Consider the following 19,318-nt stretch of genomic DNA (forward strand, 5'->3'; position numbering starts at 1 on the left):
GCAATCGTTCATGTTTGGCCATCTGTGGTGCTGAAGGGGACGATGAAAAAGATTTTAGAGTAGAGTAATGTGGTGTATAACTTTCTGTGAGTTATGTAACACGTGTATGAGAAATAAATGAATTGCCGGGATGTAAATGAAGCAAACAGAACAATATATATATATATATATATATATTGTGAATAATAAGAAACATGATCGAGCCTCAATTAAAGTTTGCAATAATGTAACGGAAAACATAAGGACCCTTTTTTTTTCTTCCAAGAGTTGCCGTATTAACTTGAAGGCATCATGAAGTGTTGAAAGGACTTGAATGTGCACTCACGCTTTATGCACCGCTGCGACCCCTGAGCTTGACTCCATCCATGACAGCACTGCCCTCCGCAGACGTTCACCCTGCAGAGAGGAATCAAGCACACACAAAATTCAGACGTGAACAAAAAAAAACCCACCACGGCAACAGAAAGGAAGACAAACGTTCTCCTGCTGTTTATCCCAACTTAGACTTGAGTTTGTTCTTGAACCACACAGCAGCCCACAACTTTCACTTTGCTCTGGCTCTTTTACCTTCGGGGACATGTTATTTCAATTAGACCGAACATTAGATGACTAACAGTTATCTCCTTTACTCCGATGCCAACATCAACTATTTGTTCAGCTCACTGCAGGAAGGCACCTCTTGCCGTCGTTGGTCAGCACTTATGATTTTTTGAATATATTGGAGATAAGGAACAGGCCGCGTCAACTCTAATTTGAGGTCTGCGACACCTACAGCGGTTTACACTGTTCACTGGGTTCAGGGGGTTTGAGATGAGTCACGTCATCATCTAAATGTTCCACCGTAGTTATCCGATTTTTCGGCGCAGATCAGCCAAGCTCCACCAATTCTCGCCGGATGTTTTCCAGACTTGAACGGCGTCCCAAACACGGAGCTCGTGAGATGTGGTTTGGCCATGTGACACCGTATGTGACTGGGGAGGCAGGAATTCTCCGAGATACCAAAGTTACCGAGGTGTAGTGTTTATTGGGGCAGGTTTGCTGAAGCCAAACACAATCTGGCAGACTTTTACTTTTACTACAAAACTTTGGTTTGGGAAGAGGTCTTGATTGAGTCAGGCTGTTTGGAAGCTGGAAAGAACCTGGGAACTCACGACTCATCATCACGAGAGAGAGTGAGTTACATGGACTGATATGAGTCACTGCCTCCTGGACCTCTTGACAAGCTTCAGATACAAAATTAAATATATACTGTATATAAACAGTGTTTCCCATACATCGACTAGACAGTGGCGGGCCGCCATAGTCTAATTTGCTGCGCCACCTGCATCACGGTGTCAGTCTGAATGAGGTGATGTGAGAGAACAGTTCAGTGTTTCCCACAGTTTGGACAGGGGGAGGGTTCTTCATACGCTGGTGAGAAGCCCGCTCCACTTCAGAGTCAGCTGTGAAACAGCACTGCGTTTGTCAGTCGTCCATTTCTTCCCCGTAATCTTTATAAAAACACTTGGATATTAGCTGCCACGTTTTGTTTTTTTTCAGTCACCACCACATTAAGCAATGACACTTCAGCAATATTCATCAAGGAAGAGACAAGACACTATAGCTGCTTTCAGACATGCACTGAAGTCCAGATATTTTCCTGAAAGTTTCCGGATGGACTGCATGCGAGAACGCAAATACGTTGCTCCAAAAAGATTTTCCTGGAACTTTTCCCGCCAGCCCCCTAGCAATTTTGTACAAAAATGACATGAAAACTCGCACATACACCATCACCTGATCCTTCCCGCCTCGTGTAGTAGCCTGGTAATGAGTCTGATGAGAGCTTTGTGTTGGGGGGGGGGGGGCAGTTCACAGCCAAACTGTATTCGCTAATCACACATCAAAACACTGAGCCGCCGGGCCACAAACTGAGCAGCCGAGGTCAAGCCGCCGGACCACACACAGCCTGGTGACCTCGTGTCTTTCTGCTGTATCGCAACCAACACACTCGCCCCCCCGCCCCACCAACAAAGCCCCTTGCTTTGAGTTCACACAGAGCTGGTTTCAGTGTGGACGTCCACTGAGACAGGAAACTCCCACATATAATGTGTCACTCCTTGTCAGAGGGCTTTTTTTAATAAGGTGGGAAATGGTTATTCACAGAAACTGATGAGGGGGATATTACTCAACTGGTTAGTTGTGGGAAAAAGTTTTTGTTTTTTCTACATTGAATGGAGCAACAGAGTCGGTGGATCCAGTTTCTCCAAAACTTTTATCGCATGAACATAGAAGGAAAAAAAAAATCAAATAAAAATGAGTTCTGCACATTAAACTGCTGGTACAGTAGAACTGACTCTGATCTCTCGCACTAACAGCTGTATGTACAGTAGCCAGACCCAATACCTCCATGATAAAAACATTATTTAATGTCATTCTTTTCCAGATTTCACCTATTGTTGATTCCTTAACATTTAGACGCAGGTTGATTGACACGCGTATTCAGGCTAACCGCTTAATAAACCTATAACTAAACCCAGAAGACGTTGTCGATGTGTCACAGTATTCAACCACACGGGCGTAAATAATCAAATTAAATTGCGTCTTGAGTTCCATTCCGTCTGCTTCAGACTCAGACTCCTGCTATTGTTTCACGCTGATTCTCTGCCAAGGCAGAAGCAATTCATTCCTATGGAATCCGTGTAATCAGAGGATTCGCTCGAGGAGGGCGAAATTAAATCTGCGCACGTTCCGCACGGAGTTCAACTTTGGTGAACTTCTTGGACACACGAATTTGCATCACTGACTCATAGCTCGTTGTATTAATAGAGATGATCTTTGCGGGTACGGAGAGTCAGACTAGACAGCCCCCCCCCCCTCTAAAAAAGAAAGGAAGCTATATCTTATGAGCTGTGGTTCACAACGGGAGTCAATGGTACAGATATCTGAACTTCTTAACTGTGTGAACGTGTCGGTCTTACGAGCCAGCCAGGGGTGGATCAGATATCCTTATTTGGGTGCTTCGCCAAGCAAATATTCACATATGTGACCGATATTATTTTTTGTTAATCCTCATCTCCATGCCATCCTCTTCCCACCATTGAACCATTTCTCCAGGTCCGCCTCCCTGGAGCTACTGTATAGCCAGGGACGTAGAAGTAGCCTAACAGGGGGCAGTGAGAGGTCAACGAACGACAGTCTGAAACCCACCCGCCCACCCACACAGTGAGTCCACAGGAGAGGTCTGATGAGGGTGTATGAAGAGCGTGCAACTGTAAAAACCACTGGCGTCAGAATCAGAAAATACTATCCTACACTTTGGACCCTATAGCTGATGGAACTCAGAAGAGGGTCGTCCACTCAGAGATGCTGTGTGTGGACAGAGAGTGGATTCACAGGAGCACTTGAACTTCATCCAACATCATAGTTCATATCTATATATATATATATATAAAACAGGCCATGCAGCCCCAGTTAGTGTGAAAACAAAACCCCAGAAAATCATCACTGCAAACCTGATGACACACTGTCATGTCACAGTGTGTGTGTCTGTGTGTGTGTGTGTGTGTGTGTGTGTGTGTGTGTGTGTCTCTCTATGTGTGCGTCTGTCTATATGTGTGTGTGTGTGTGTGTGTGTGTATGTTTGTGTCTGTGTGTGTCTCTGTGTCTGTGTGAGTGTGTGTGTGTGTGTGTGTCTCTGTATGTGTCTCTGTGTGTGTGTGTGTGTGTGTGTGTGTGTGTGTGTGTCTCTGTGTGTGTGTGTGTGTGTGTGTGTGTCTCTGTGTGTGTGTGTCATTATTACAGCCTAAATCACACCAGTGTCCAACTCTAAGTTCTAGGTCGCACTACCTGGTGCTTGTTGGGCTTGTGATAAAACGTCTCACCGGAAGTCATTAAGTTCATTTTCCTCCCCTCACTCACTTCACATGCCTGTGTCCTGACAGTGTGGCTCTGACTCTCTTACCCCGGCAGCTTCATGAGCTGCTTCTGTTGCTGGCTCTGCTCCTGCAGCACCGCCGCCTGCTGCTGCTGCTGCTGCTGCTGCTGCGGACTGAACGGCGGCACCGGAGCCGCCTGGTTCCCCATCCTGCGGGTCCGGACCGGGCCGCCGAGGTTGGCCGTGAGCTCCACGTTGTACGCGTGCGGCCGCCCCGCCGCGCCGTGACGCGTCGAGATGGAGCTGACTCTCAGCGCGCCGCCCGCCCCGGCCGGCCCCGGCCCCGGCCCCGGTCGCGGCCCCGGCCCGGGCTGGAGCACGTACAGCCTCCTGAAGCCGCCCCGCTGCTGCTGCTGCTGCTGCTCGGCGGACACACACACCGGAGACAGCAGCAAACTGACGGACAAGAAGAGGCCCAGTCTGATCCAGGCCATATCGACCCCGAGCAGAGAGGGAAGTTGGGGAGTGAGTGAGGAAGAGGAGGAGGAAGAGGAGGAGGAGGAGGAGGAGGGGGTGTCCAGGTTAATTTCGTCTCCGTCAAAGAAAAAAAAAAAAAAGAATCTTTCACTTCTTGAGAGGAGCAACGACTTCAGTATTCCTGAACATAATTCGCCAAAAGGTGTCGACCTCCGACCCCCACAGTGATGAGCCGCCGGGACCCCCCGAGAGAGGCGCGTGGGACAAGTGAGAGAAGAAACTGTCACGGAGAAGAAAAACAAACAACAACAAAAAGAAAGAAGAGGGGAATTAAAAACCTTCCTCGGGCTGGAGAAGAAGAAGAAGAAGAAGAAGAGGAAGAAGCGGGAGAAGTGGGTCTTGTTTTCTCCGGTAGAGTCTCCGGGCTGCCGCGGCTGCGTCGTCGTCCTCCTCCTCCGGCCGGTGGGTCGAGTGTGTCGCTCCGCGGTCGGAGCCTCAGAAACTCCGGGAAAGTTTTTTCTCCGCTGGAGGTGAAACGGTGTCAGCGGCGGCGCGAGCCAGCGAGGGGGCGGGCCCGCCTCCAGACGTGACGTCACCAGGGGGGAGGGGCCCCGCACGCGAACCCCCGAGCAGGCGAGCGGACGAGGGGAGAGCGTTCGTTTCCTTTCCCGGGGGCCCGAGGGGGGGGCGGAGGGGGGGGGGGGTCGGACCCCACCCCGACACCTACACATCATCATCATCATCACACACACACACACACACACACACACACACACACAAACTCCTTTGACATAACTTTAAAACTTATCACAAGTTAAAGTCGCCTCTTTTTAGAATTCCTGCAGTTTTTTTTTCACTGTTAGCAGATATTTTTGAAAAGAATTGTTACCTCATGGGGGGTGGGTGGACACTCTCTCTCCGAGGAGACGAGGAGAGCGTTCGACGAGAATTGGTTTCCTTCCTGGGGCCCGAGGGGTAAGGAAGAGGGCGGGATACAGTCTATGGTTGGACCCCACCCTGACACCTACTCGTCATCATCATCATCATCATCATCATCAGACACACACACACACGCACACTTGTCTCTCTATAGTTGTGACGACCCCCATTGCCATAATGCATTCCCTAGCCCCTTACCCTAACCTTAACCATCACAACTAAATGCCTAACTACTTAACTGTAAGTAATTATCACTACTTTGACATGGCCTTCACCAAAGAAACGAAAAACATTTTTATTTTCAACAGACTGACTGAAGATTTATTGAAGACTCTTCTTACGGTCCACACAGTAATTGGTCCAGATTGAGATATTCAGATTCCTTCCAATAAATTCAGTTATACACAGAACTCACATTCCTGAGGATGAATCCTAACGACTCTGGTGATTCTTTGACTTTTCATGACATTACAACATTGCACACCAACTCATTAATGTTTATTAGGAACAGCACATTACTGGGTAGTTCCTCCCTTTGCTCTCAGACAGCCTCAGTTCTTGGTGTCATTGATTCCACAACATGTTGGAAACTTTGCTTCTGGATCACTCGAGAAGATCTAGGCTATTATTTTAGACCCTGAGCCGATGTAGTTGTATTTCATGTTCAGGCGCGACGGTTAATTGCTGAAGCAGAGGAGGACGCCGTCACACTGAAGTGGACTTTAGTCGTGATCAAGTACAAACTGGCTTATTATTTTATGTTTACTCCTTTTAAGCTATTAGGCTGTAGCTACATGTTTTATTTATTTCAAGGTGGTCTTTTTATTGTATTAATTCTCCACAAACATGAGGAGGAGGACTCAAGGGGGCCTGCATAGTTCTGTGTTTAATCTATTTCAAAGTAGGAGTACACATGGCCATAAAGGGATGAACATGGTCAGCAACAATACTCGTTTATAAACCACTATTGAAAGTTTTGTCAAGAAAAACTTTCCCCACACCATCGCAACACCACCAGCAGCCCGGCACTGTTGACACAAGCCAGGTTGGCCCTGGCGATGTTGGCGCCCTAGGCGAGATGTTTTTGATTGGCAATACAAGTCACTGGGATCACACTTTTTTTCTTCATTCTGATGTTTGATGTGAACATTAACTGACACTCCTGACTTGTATCTCCATTTCATGCATGGCACTGCTGCCACATGGGCCAGGGGGGGTTGCTTTTGGCCCTGTAGCCCAAAAGACCATTTCCCATAGTCCACCATCATAAAACTGTTGACAGGACAACTCCCGACATGGAAAATGATCACTCCCTGTATTATGCATTTATCCATGAAGAGGGTTAGGGTTTTAAGAGAAACACTGATATGTAGTTGCACTGGGCCACATGACACAAACGGCAAAAATCAACTTAAAGCCGCTTTGTGTGGCTTTTTAAAGTGACCCGCTTTGGCTCCGCCCAGTGGTGGCCTGAAATAAAAAAGGGCCAGCACTGCTCTGACTGGACGAGACGGCAAACTGCAGCATTTTCCGAAATGTCAGTGATCAAAAACAAGCGATCTAACTGAGGGTTTTAAAAACTTTCATTTTTTATCAATGTGCAACGTACTCGTTTGAACAAGAGAAAGTTGTAAAGTTTGTGCAGGTGACTGTCTTCAGACACATTATTCAACCTGAGGTGCCTCCTGTTGCTTCGGGGGAAAACGTTTCGTGTGTCTCTCTCCGACAACGTGAAATTGGCTCATTTTTACAGCGTTTTGTGTCCAAAGCGGTTTATTTAACGAATCTCATTCTGCTGTGAATATGAAATGATAATTAAATGTGACATTCATTCAGACTATGAAGCTGTTTTGGCAGGAATAGCAGGCTTTATTGTGCAGCTTGAAGGAAATGCAATATGACCAACATCCACTTGCTTAATTAAAATCCTGAAGGTGACCCTGTGAACACGGGGAACGTCATTCTGTTCTGCGCTATCAACATCCACATGTCATCTCTTCAGGCTGCAGTATAACTTTATTAAAACATAATGTGAGTGCGTGTGCGTGTGCATGTGAGTGTGTGTGTGTGTGTGTGTGTGTGTGTGTGTGTGTGGCTATAGTGCAGACAGTTGCCCCAGACTTAATACACCTCCTGTCTCATACAGCATGTTCCCGAGGAAGAAGAGTGAACATCAGCAGACGCACATCTGTTCCTGCACGTAGCCGCACGTCTGTCAGGTGCAGCGGTGTAAGTCCAGATGTACGTCTGACTTTCAACTCTCACATTTTTTTTTTTTATTTATAAACTCTTTATGCGCACATGTGGCATCTCAACTCTTGAGTATTGCACACTGACCATACTGATTGTTGCTGGGCGATTCTCTGACGATTGTATCCGTCTATTAACGAATCATTACTTTTATAATATGACTGATGACCGGACTTTTAAACATGCACAACTGAGGATGGGTAATGTGGACGTTGTCACAGAATAATTACCCAGCACCACATCTTCCCCTCAGCTCTCCTAGTTCATCGGTATTACTCAACTTTACTGTTTTTGAAGATCCACACGTGCAGTGTCGTCAACCCCGTCGCCAGCAGCAGTGGTTTTAGGTGAAAACGCTCCGACCGCATCTAGGCAACAGACAAACATAGTTATGTTTGGTCAAATCATGTCAAGTCAGTTTCATTATATGTTGCGCCAAATCATGAGAGAAGTTATCTCAGGTGCTAATGGAGCAGGTCGGTCCATCCGTCCATTTTCTATGCTGCACATTTGTTTGAGTGTCGCAGCGGAGCTGGAGCCAATGCTGACATGGGCAAAAGGCCGGGTTCACCCTCGACATGTCACCGGTCTATTGCAGCGCTGACATATAGAGACAAATAACCAGGTCTAGACCGTACTCTATAATATTATTTACAGAGACCCAACATTCCCCCATGAGCGAGCGCTTGGCTACAGTAGAGAGGAAAAACCAGAGAGAGAGAGAGAGAGAGAGAGTACTTTAGCAGGAGAGAGACAATTCAAGGTCCACACAGAGACGTACTGTACTGTACTGTACATATTAACGGCAGCAGTGGGTGCTAGGGGTTAGTGTTTCTTCACCCCTTGCAGGATCATGGGGGCACAAGGTGGTTTGCAGTCAGAGATCCAGACTCTGCAGCTCCGGAGGCAGAAAGTGACTGGAAAAATTCAAATACTACTAAAAGCTCCACTGAATATCATTAAGATTAGTTTACATCACTTTGACGGATGACAGTTCGATAGTAATTCATTGGGTCACATCGAGAATGCAGAGCGGCTGGGGGAAATCCACATGGCTGCGTCAGTGAGACTCCAGTGACTGGAATGACCAGGGACTCCCAAAACCGAAACCACCCATTCACAGCGCCAAATCTCCCCCATCTCCTTATTTGCATTAAATTGCACACAAAAAACATTCACATTTGATGGAAGTACCGAGGCTGTAAAATGAGAAAAGTTACCCTATGATTTAGCGTGGGCCCTAAGTGACTTTGGTGCGTCCAAACATGCCGTGGCACAAGCAGTTGGCAGGATTCTTTCCTGGTAACCCATTCAATGGCGGTCGAGATATTTCAGTCTGAACCAATAGACCAGTGATATGCAGCCCATAAGTACCGCCACCGAGCACTTTGGCCGACCCATACGTTCAATCTAATTTATGTGATAATGCCCGACAGTAAAACTCACAGCTGGGCACAGAGACGGGAGCTCATTCCTTCGGCGGCTTCCAGGATGGATGTGTACCAACGGAAAGCGAGACCCTCGTTCCAGCCTGCATCCCACCAGCGGACCAGGCATCAACCGTTTTCTCTGGGCTCGGCCTGCTCGAAGATTCTCTGTGTGGCATATTTGAAATTGATCGATATTTTTAAGGACCACTGGGCGCAAGCACACAGTCTGACCACATGGGGGTAAGGGCTTCGAGACAGACGTGACTGTGGTTCGACAAAGTGCTTTGGATTGAAAGGTTTCACCAGTGTCGCGGCTCATTGTTTGACTGTATTTCATCAAAAGGATTGAGCGCATTTATTCTTAAAAGCCAGAAAAAAAAGTTCCTTTGTGTTTCTGAGACTGCCGACTGCATCATGTGGGCTTCCTCCTTCGCTGGATGGAAGTGCTCAGTGGTCTCAGGTGTCAGACGCTCTTTGGTTTTGGATGTGTGAGAGAGAGAGAGGTACATCCGGGTGTTCTGAAGGAAGTTAGTTGTTGTAGTTTGGCTGCGGATCAGGCCTTCTTCTCGGCAAACTGATCGGTTGGAGCAGGAGCTGTGACAAAGCTCATGGAGGCAAAATCTTCAACTTGGTTGCACTGTGACACTTTTTAAGATCCAGCGTAACTGACACCCTTCGAATGACGTCACCTTCTCTGACGTCCATCGCAAAACACCAATAAATCAGATAAGAAAGCATGGAAAAATGACGCACTGAGAATAATCACAGATTTTAAGATTTCTCCAGTGATAATAGTCACTTTGGAAATACAAACTGTCAAATTTGGCATATTTTTTATGAAAAATCTAATTTCCGAGATAATTTGCTTTTTAAAATTTTTTATTAACTACAAGATAGAATGCAAAATGAAGCATCTGCACTTTGGCTTTTGAGGTCACAGTATATCGCACTAAGGAAGAAGCTAACTTCACAGCTAAAGTAAAAAGGCCCAATCAAGTGAAAGCTAGCTTGAACGATAGCCGCAGCTAGCCGCCGCTCAAACTAAGGTTTAGCTGTTGATTTCCCCGCCTTCTTATTATCTACAAATAAGAAAATATCCGGTAGGATGAACTGACATTTTCGTTGTTCATTTGTTCTTTCACGTAATTAATAAGGCAGCGGGAAAACATTATTGGAGAAGTGGTCTAAAAAACAAAACTAATAGCTAATGGCTAGCTTAATTCCAGCTAAATGTAGCTAGCTAGGCAAATCTTGATAGCAGCTTAATTTTTGACTTTTGTGAACATTGTTTAATTAAGTGACCTTTAAATCACATAGTTAAATGTATGAATTAATCTAATGTATTGACAAACACGGAAACATTCGACCACTAATATGAATAGGTGGTATCTGCATGTTTTTAGGAACTGTGTGGATTCTATGACAAACATTTTTATTTTTCAGTAAAATAATGAGACTAAAGTACATCAAAAAAGAAGGGAAAAAAGCATTATAAACTATTGATGTTGAAGTGGAGGTTGGACTACAGATCGAGTTGGTTTCACTCATACTTATTCAGATCACTGGCGGACCACGCCTGTGCACAATCCAGGTGACAGGCCGTCGGGCGTTCTACTGGGAGAATTCCTGGAGGGGTCACCGCATCTGTGGGCCGTCAAAAAATCCCCACTAAGTGTTTACCAGCCTCCTCTGGGCGTCGCGCGGGACCCGGGCGCACTTCACCTGAGCAGATGTGTCGTTTTATTTGCTCTCAAGTCTGAAGTAAACGGGAAACGGTGCGCGCGCGCGCGCGCGGATTCCGTGCAAACACATCCTCAATACATCTGGTGGCAGGAGGGTGTTTCTGACTGATCACAGCTGCCCGCCACGTTAAATCCCACCACACACTTCCCTCCGCAACTAGAATAAAATTTTTCTGCATCTTGGGATCTTTTGCCATTTTCCATCACCGCATGCCACCGAGCAGGCTGTGGCTGCATCAGGGCCAAAGAAAGAACTGATTCCACCGCCATGCGGATTTCTTACATCTGACCTGCGGTGTCGTTTTGGTTGCATGAGAAAGTTTCACACATTCAACCGAGAAGACTTTCTCTCACCGAGGGCAGAATGGAAATTGTGTGTTTGTGTTTATTTGACAGTTACATATGTGCGAGACAGATGTGGGTGGTGGAGCCTGCTGGATCTGGGCTCATCAAGGGGCGACGGTAAACACAGTCCAGAGAGGCAGACTCACAGCTGTAACAGCTTTCTCTTTGGGTAAGAGGGCGGAGGCGGGGAGGGCGTTCGCCAAACTTGTGGGGAAAAAGACATGGCACGGCCCTGAGGAGGGCTGCAGCCGCGATGTGTAATCACAAATGATGCAATGTTTGAAAACCCGGGCAGAGGCTTCATTCATTCGGTGAGCCGGGGTCATCGGCACAGAGGAGGCTTTCATCAACGGAGAACATGTTTGAAAGATGGCGTAGGGGGGGGGGGGGCGATGATTTAAAATATGTATTTACACAGATCGGCCACAACATTAAAACACTTAGAAAGTACAACCTTATGTCTAACCCTGTTTGTGTGAATGAGACCCCCAAACAGGCAGCAGTGTGTAAGTCACTGGATGCTGGAATGAGGGGAGGAAGCGGTCGCAGGTTGGTCACGGTCGGTTCAACACGGTCGACTCCCCGCTGCTGCGAAGGCCATAGTGGAAACACGTCATGGTGGCTTGGCTCGGATTCCTTACATGCTCTCGTTCAATCGTGATCATCATCGCGATTGTAGTCATGAACATGAAAAAGCAAATCCAGATTTGCAAATATTATTTCAGATGATCTTATGTGATGCGGCTTCCTCAATAAATCTAAGTAAATATTGAACCAAAGTCTGAGGGTGTTCTGAAACCCCCCCCACACACACACACACACACACACACACACACACACACACACACACACACACACACACACACACACACACACACACACACACACACACACACACACACACACACACACACACACACACACACACACACACACACAAAACCCCAAAGAGCCGTCAGACGATGATTCCCTCTGGAAAATAATCGTGACTGAGCCGCGGTCAAAACCCCCCCGGTCGGGAACCAGGCCGTTACAAGGAGGATCGGTCCAAACCAAAGTTGTCTCTCTCTCTCCCACATGAAGTGAAAAAGTGGATGGAACGAGGGTTTTGAGAGTGGTGGTGACATCAGCCCCAGGGCGCCCCCCCCACCCCCCACTTAAGGAACAACCAGGATATTTTGGGAGAGCGGTGAGTCTTGAGGCAGAACAAGCAAAGTGGGGTTTTGCTCCCGTTAAAGCCCCGTCCTCTGTGTGACGACGGAGCGGCAGCAGATCACTCTGTGTACGGTTTATCTCGCAGCATGTGGGAAATTTACAGTCACCATTAGGAAGATTAGTCAGCAGCGTCTGTGAGACTGATGCACTGTGGTGATGAGTGAATGATGCAGAGCCTGGAATGGGTCTTTATTATTTTTTTTACAAACACGACAACTGGTCTGTGCGGCTGGAAATGTGGATTTAATGCTGCCTGACCTGTGAGTGTTGTCTCGCGTGCAAAAACCCCCAACCAGCGCCTTGAAGTATTAATATCTACTCAACATTCAGTGCCTGAATGGCATTCATGTACCACCCCCCTTCTGATCAGCCTCCTAACAACAGACTCCTACACCTCAACGCAGAGGTAGAGGATCTGTGAGCTGGGAAAAAAGAACAAAAAGGGACCCGGCCAAATAAAACACAAGCTCCATTATAGTAAAAAAAAAAAAAAAAAAAAAAATAGAAAATGGGAAAACGAGGGAGATGAAAACCCTGAGCGATGTCAAGGTCATTTTGCTGCCGGGTGAGAAAAACAAATTGGAGGAAAGATAGAGGGATCCTCGTTGTACTGACTGCAGGGCTGCGAGACGAGCTGGCCACGGACTGACTGTGTGTGTGTGTGTGTGTGTGTGTGTGTGTGTGTGTGTGTGTGTGCACCATCTCTGGATGTGCCAGGAAATGATCTCTCAGAGCACCAGAGAAGCCACTCTGGTTTTTTTTTTTTTTTTTTTAACAGCTTTTGGTTTTAATAAACTCAAAGCAGAGGCAGTGTTTCGAAGACTGTTAAGAACTAAAACTCCAGAATGGTACAGCGTGAATGAAACGGCTGACCGTCTGGGAGAATAAATCCTTGACAACCAAACCCTCATCGTATCTCGTAGAGCTCAAAGTACGTTTGTTGTCCCAGTGGATCACTTCGGCTCCCAAGACGCAGGCTGACCGGTGGTTCCTCCAATCTCATCTGGCCTTTTTTCCACCGACGGGGAACAGCCATTCGGCGCGTTTCAACCAAATCAAAACTGGTTCAAGGTCCGACAAGTTGGTGCGGCGCTTGCACCCAAAGAATTGCTGCGAACCGCGACAGCATCATTTCCTTTCATACCATACGTCTTGCGCTCAGCGGTCGGCTACGTCTTCTCATCGTGAGAAGTTGGTTCCATGCTCGTTTTTTTGAAGGTGAAAAAAATATCTGCAAGAGCAGGACAATTGCTGAAAAGGCACCAGGCTGGTTGAACTAGCTGGCTCCGAAGTTCAAATAACCCCGAACGGACCTGGACCAACAACCGCTTCCCTGTTGGTGGGAAAGAGCTTCAGCTACCAGGCTCCTCTCATGGGGAACCAGCTCCCACTTTGGGCTCAGGAGGCCGACGCCCCTCTTTAAGGGTAGACCTCAAACTTCCCCCTGTGACTGAAGCTCAGTTAAAAGCTGCTCAGGTGAAATCTGACCCATCCCTTAGTTACGCTGCTCAATAACTAACCGTTTTTGTCTCTCCCGTAGTTTGCGCTCATGTTTTCCCATCCGGTCCGTTCATGACAGACGCGGAATGAGCGGCAGCAGAAATGCGACGGGCAACGGGGAAGAGCCTCGGTAGGAAAACAGGAGTGGCAGCTGTTGCCGTTCAACAACTTTCGAGAATCTTCTCCCCCCTCGACGTTTCGCTGCGTGACGGTCGCGCGCGTGCGTGTGTGTGAGGACGTCGACTCTCGTGCGTCAGGAACAAAAGGAAGAAGTAATGAAATGTTACTGAGTGTTGCAAAACCTCAGAGGGAGGAGGTGGATTAGAGGGTCCGTGACACACCAGACCGCTGCTCGTTTCCTACCAACACTCCCAAGTGTTGTTTTCTTTTAACCATGACGGCAAATGACAACACGAAATCCGAATCTGCAGCTCGCCTCAGCTTCACAGAGCGTTATGGTGAGTTTGAGCTCGTTCTTTCTTTTCCTCCGCGCGGGCCGCAACTTTACTGTTCTGCTTCACTGTGGCCGCTCTGAGCAGACAGGGAACCAGCTCCAGAAAACCAATAGGAGACTTATTTTTATCTCAGGAGTTGGTAGAGACCAAAAACAGTTTTTTTTTTTAAAAAAGACAAAGACACCAAGTTCTTTTAAAATATTTCACTGTTTGATGTCTTTCGGTCATTGTTTACTTTCAAGAGGAGACAGAGATACAGAAACATCATGATTGAGTGAGTTAAGTGAGTCCTTTGTCTTCACAATCCAGGTTTTTACTTTCTCTATTTAAAAGGAGATGAACAATTCATAAGGCTGACGAGTGAAGCTCGCTGTCCGCCTCTGATTAGTCTCACACTGTCAGTGAGGCCCCAGAGCCACAGCTCTGTTTCCTGAGGAGAGAGAGGATTGTCACTGCGATTGGTCGCGCAGCGTCCCGCTCAGCTCCTGCAGCTCGGCGATGAGTCGCTCCAGAGACGCGACGCCGCCCCGCAGCTCGTCGTGGACCTGACCCGTGGCCACGTCCGTGTGCGTTTGCTGAAGAACAAAGAGACGAGACAATGAAGTAAAACACCGAAGAGTCCTGGTGTTGTTGCCATCATTATTATCTGTACTCATTAACTGTGTAATTCAGAGCTACTACCTTTAAAAATGGTTCATCTAAAGACGTGTGGCATTTTAACGCGAGAGACCAGGAAGACACGACTGTGTTATATACTCAATGTACCAAGGAGTAAATTTGCTCTACTACACACACAAAAAAATGATTTACTTGACTTGAGTTATATTTGAATAATCAGAGCGAGTCGCTGCTGCCGTTCGTCTCTTTTTTTCTTGCCTTCAAGTGTGAACCGGCCGGATTTTTTGAGATATCAATACTGGAAGTAAAAAAAAAAAAATCACTGTTATGTTTTTGTCATGAATAAATGAATGACGTTGTTAGAGATCCATTGAATATGGTTCTTAAAGGGCTTTGACCAAAACCAAAAATTATATAGTTTGAAAAATTTAGGCCGTCAGTGCTCTCTGCTGGACAAACCGAGTAACAGCAGCACCTTCTTAATGACCTCAAACAGTTTCTTTGGTGTCAATGGAATTTCTTCGTTGTTTCGTCCAGCATGTACGCTGATGCCACAGTTCCACTGATTGTTTCGTGTTCACGCACCCCAGAGAAAACTTCCTATTTCAATTTTCTCAAGCGAAAAGCAGCAAACGGACATAAAAACTTCTTGAAATGTTAACGCACTTCTACTTTCTGTTTCACAGCGAAGAATCTTTACATTCTTGATTTAATAATCAACGTTAGCTCGGCCGCCAAAGCAGAGACGGAGCCGGGAGCTGACTAACACTCATGAAATATGACTCCACCTTTGTTATGATTGGAATATCCGAAAAAGTTTTTTTTTTTTTCAAGTATCAGTGTAATGTGCGTGAGAAGGAATTCCGGACCATGAATCACTCCGCACAGTTCCAAATGACTTGAATGACTTGCCATATGCTTTGTGAGTCATCGTGTCCACCATTTTGTCTTTACGGACAGGTGGACATGGAACTCGTTCAGAGCAAGACAACCTCCAAAAGGACTTTGTTTCGACCTGCAGGCTGACGGCAGCAGCCGGCCGGTCCGTGTGAGCCACTGTCGTCCCTGCTGCCGACACATTTCACTGGTCCTCTTCTACTGGGGGAAGATAAAGAGTCTAGGAGGTTTTAACAGTGGAAACTACGGGGCCTCCGCACAATTTATTTTCTAGTAAATATTTGGCCAACACTACAGAGCGACCCCCATGTGGTCATATAGTAGATAAAAACTCTGATGCGGCAATAAACCGAGGATGAGATTTGTTGAACTCTGACTCTGATGCACTTTTCATATTTTACATTCTCCTCTGATTCTTGACGTGCCCTGAATTAGTGATGTAGTCTCACACGGACTGCCAGCAAGATTTAAGCGGACATCATCTCCACTCCGCGCTCCCTCCGGACGTCCGAACTCCTCGCCCTATCGCTAAGGCTGAGCCCAGCCTCCCTACGGAGGAAGCTAATTTCAGCCGATTGTAGTCGGGCTCTCGTCCTTTCGATCTCTACCCAGAGCTCACGACCGCAGGTGAGAGTCGGGACGTAGAAAGACCTGTAAATCGGAAAATGGTGTTCAGGTCGATCGGAGGACTGTACCTTGGCTTTGGTGGCTAAACTCCGCAGGCTCAGACGGGTGGAGGAGAGCATCTGAAGAGCTTCTGTGGGGTTAGCCTTCTTCTTGCTGCAGCTGATGGTCACTAAGAGACGAGAGACGAGTCAGAAACGGGATGGAGTCTTTGTGTTTTAATGTGTCCTGGATACGTAATATGAACGATTAACTGAAATGGAAAACCACTGAGTATGTTGACACTGTGAACATACTCAGTGGTCAAAATCCATGGTGGTGCTGTGCTTTCCAAAATAAAAGGCTAAAATGTTCATTGACAATAAAACAACACTAAGGGGCAGGAGGGAACACAAGTAGGTTATACATTTAAGAATTCTGACTTCAAATCACTACATTTATTCAAGTACTACATTACATGTGACCGCTACACCTCTAGACTTGTGGAGCTCTAACTAACTGGCGTCTTCACAAGCATTCCTACAGAACCGTTGATATCTTAATGTAACAGTGGCTGGTCTGAGGTGTGAACATTGATAGGCCGTGTCGCTGCAGTGTGACCCTCCAGCTCACCGTAATCACAGGTCACCTATCTCTCTCGCACATGAGGGGGAAACTGGTCATTTCCCGTCTCCTCCTCGCTGCCGGTTTCTGCTGTGAATGTTGAGGTCGAGGTCACTTCTGCTCCATTCTATCTATCCTTCGCCCTACTTCTCATCTGTTTGGCTGCAGCAGCCACACCCATGGCGGGATCAGGGGAGCTGAGCAGAACGTGTAGTCCAGGGTGAGAGGTTGGGAAACTGACATGCTCATCACTTTACACACCAATGTGGCATGTTGACGTTTTCCTAATATACTGAGACTGAAGCTGCTATGAGTCAGTATTGTTATCTGATATTGCCAACTGAGCACCCGACGGGGGACACTTTATGGTGGCGCACCGCTAATTCAATTTCCGGCAACGCTGGAAATTCAACGCGAATGCGACATATTCTGGAACTGTTTACTGCAAACCTATTTAACATGACGTAGCAAACATGGCGACTCACACGGAGGTCGGGTCCACCTCATGTTACTATATTTAACTCATTCAGAGTTGACGAAAAAACATTGGTTCTTTGTTGCAGGTGATTATACATATATGAACACACAATTATGGACGATATATTCAATTTCTGTGAATACGTCCTTCTAAATATAACACACTGTAGCTTTAAGGTCATGGAAACACTGCACTGAAAACCCACATCACAATCAGCATTTAACATCTGCACACGGGACATTCTAGATTTTACATGATAAAATCCTTGAATCCAAATACAACATTGATGAAAGTGTATGCATAATGTTGAAGAGGGAAACCATCACTGCTGCTGCCAGTGTTTGTCACAACAACACGCAAACCAATATGACATCGTTTTTCTGCAGCATAAAGAGGAGGAGGGTGGAGGCGAGAGGTCATCTGATAGACAGCGCAAACATATTACCACCAGATACATCAATGTTGTTTTCGGGGCAGCTCCCGACTGCACCGCTAATGTTTAATTCAGCGCCGTGTGTCTGGCTATAATGAAAACATCTGGGGAAACTCAAGTGGAATCAGAGACAAATCTCTCCTATTTCCCTTCACTCGTCCTCATTCCTCCATCCTCTCGACCTCCTCTGCCCCCTGAGGAACCCGTACTGACTGTTAACTGTGTGGTTGGCAGAAGGTCACCCCAGCTAACAGTTGAAGGGCAGGTTTCCCATCTGACCTAGAAAGGTTTACGTGCTTTAATGTTTGAAAGATATAGATACATCTCTAGGCTGCCCTCCAAACTAGTCCTGGTTAGTGCAGTTGAAGCTTTGCGCAGGAGAAGAGGTCTTCCGGTGGTGCGCGACCTTGCTTGAGTGTTTCGACCCTTAACCATAATCCTCTCTGGTTGGTGAATGAGCAGTGGTGGCCAGCTCACTCCCCCTATCCTCCTGGCGTCCAGCTCTACTCCTCCCTTTCAAACTAGAGCCAAGGGGAGGTTCTCTCAGCTTCCCAAGCTTTGAACTGCTTCCCGTCTGTTATGACCTCTTACTCCCATCATAGTGAGAAGATTCCTCACAGACTGTGGAGGGAATCACCGGCAGCCCACCTCCGACTTGAAATAAGAATGTCTTGGTCTTTGCAATCATTGACCGACTGTTGGTATCTGCTGGTCTTTTGTTCTGCAATCTCCCCACAGCTTTCCTCCCATGGTCCGGTCAGCTCCTCCCTTCCATTGACCAGATCTCCACAGCTGGCCTCAGGGAAGTGGACAGTGCGACGTCTGGGAAATGGAACTTCCTTCCCAGGTCAACTCCCATCTCCCTTCCAATAGCTGCCTGAAGTAAAGGGGGTTTTCCAAGCGGGTTTTCTCCTTCCTAAACAAAAAGTAAAACTGTGGCCTGATGTTTCTTCCTTATTTCTTGCTCCAAGATGTCAACAAGCATCACTAAATTTTGTCATGGTGCCAGGTGTACCTGCCTTGGACCAGTGAAAGGGATCTTTCTTTTGGGGGAGGTCTCACATTGTCCAAGCTCCTTGTGCCACCAGTTCCACAGCTCTTGTTCTCATCTACCCTCTTCAGGTTCCCCACTTCTGTTTGGTTCTTTTCTCCTTGGGGTTTGCATTGGCCCACTGTTGGAAGTGGGATGCCCCAAGGCCTTGTTTTCCAGTGAAGGGTAGTCCAATTGTGTCCCGAGAGAGCACTCTGCTTGTTGTACAGTGGTTCTTTGCGGCTCATTTCCACCCAGACTTAGTTGTAATGCCGGCGTCCTTGACGAGGTCGGCTCTGGAATCCTGGTAGGTCATGGTAAGCCTGGACTTATCTACTTCGAACTCCTACACCAGAAAAGACAGAGGGAGCTGCAGCTGGCTCGATCATATGTACAGACCAAACTGACGTGAAGCTTGGAGGGATTCCC

The 19,318-nt window shown here is 47.0% G+C and overlaps 2 protein-coding genes across 12 annotated transcripts in view; both read right to left on the reverse strand.

The window, feature by feature from the left end:
* The window catches only part of ltbp1 (latent transforming growth factor beta binding protein 1), an 88,215-nt gene extending 83,299 nt beyond the window's left edge, over positions 1–4,916 (reverse strand). For 5 of the 8 annotated variants that reach the window (XM_047335031.1, XM_035605925.2, XM_035605923.2 and 2 more), the window contains exons 1-2: positions 3,941–4,916; positions 326–396 (exon numbers count right to left, since the gene is read on the reverse strand). In XM_047335031.1, the coding sequence (XP_047190987.1) occupies positions 326–396; positions 3,941–4,347 (478 nt within the window). In that variant the 5' untranslated portion in view covers positions 4,348–4,916. The remainder of the gene's footprint in view (positions 1–325; positions 397–3,940) is intronic. The other 3 variants (XM_035605927.2, XM_047335030.1, XM_035605926.2) reach the window with 1 other exon arrangement.
* Positions 4,917–7,137: 2,221 nt separating this feature from the next.
* ttc27 (tetratricopeptide repeat domain 27) overlaps positions 7,138–19,318 on the reverse strand; it is a 53,034-nt gene continuing 40,853 nt past the window's right edge. The window contains exons 19-20 of one of the 4 annotated variants that reach the window (XM_035606428.2): positions 16,417–16,517; positions 14,395–14,781 (exon numbers count right to left, since the gene is read on the reverse strand). In XM_035606428.2, coding sequence (XP_035462321.1) covers positions 14,656–14,781; positions 16,417–16,517 — 227 coding nt within the window. In that variant the 3' untranslated portion in view covers positions 14,395–14,655. The other 3 variants (XR_007031599.1, XM_047335160.1, XM_047335161.1) reach the window with 3 other exon arrangements.

This window comes from Scophthalmus maximus, chromosome 10, assembly GCF_022379125.1.
Source record: "Scophthalmus maximus strain ysfricsl-2021 chromosome 10, ASM2237912v1, whole genome shotgun sequence".
Taxonomy (NCBI): Eukaryota; Metazoa; Chordata; class Actinopteri; order Pleuronectiformes; family Scophthalmidae; genus Scophthalmus; species Scophthalmus maximus.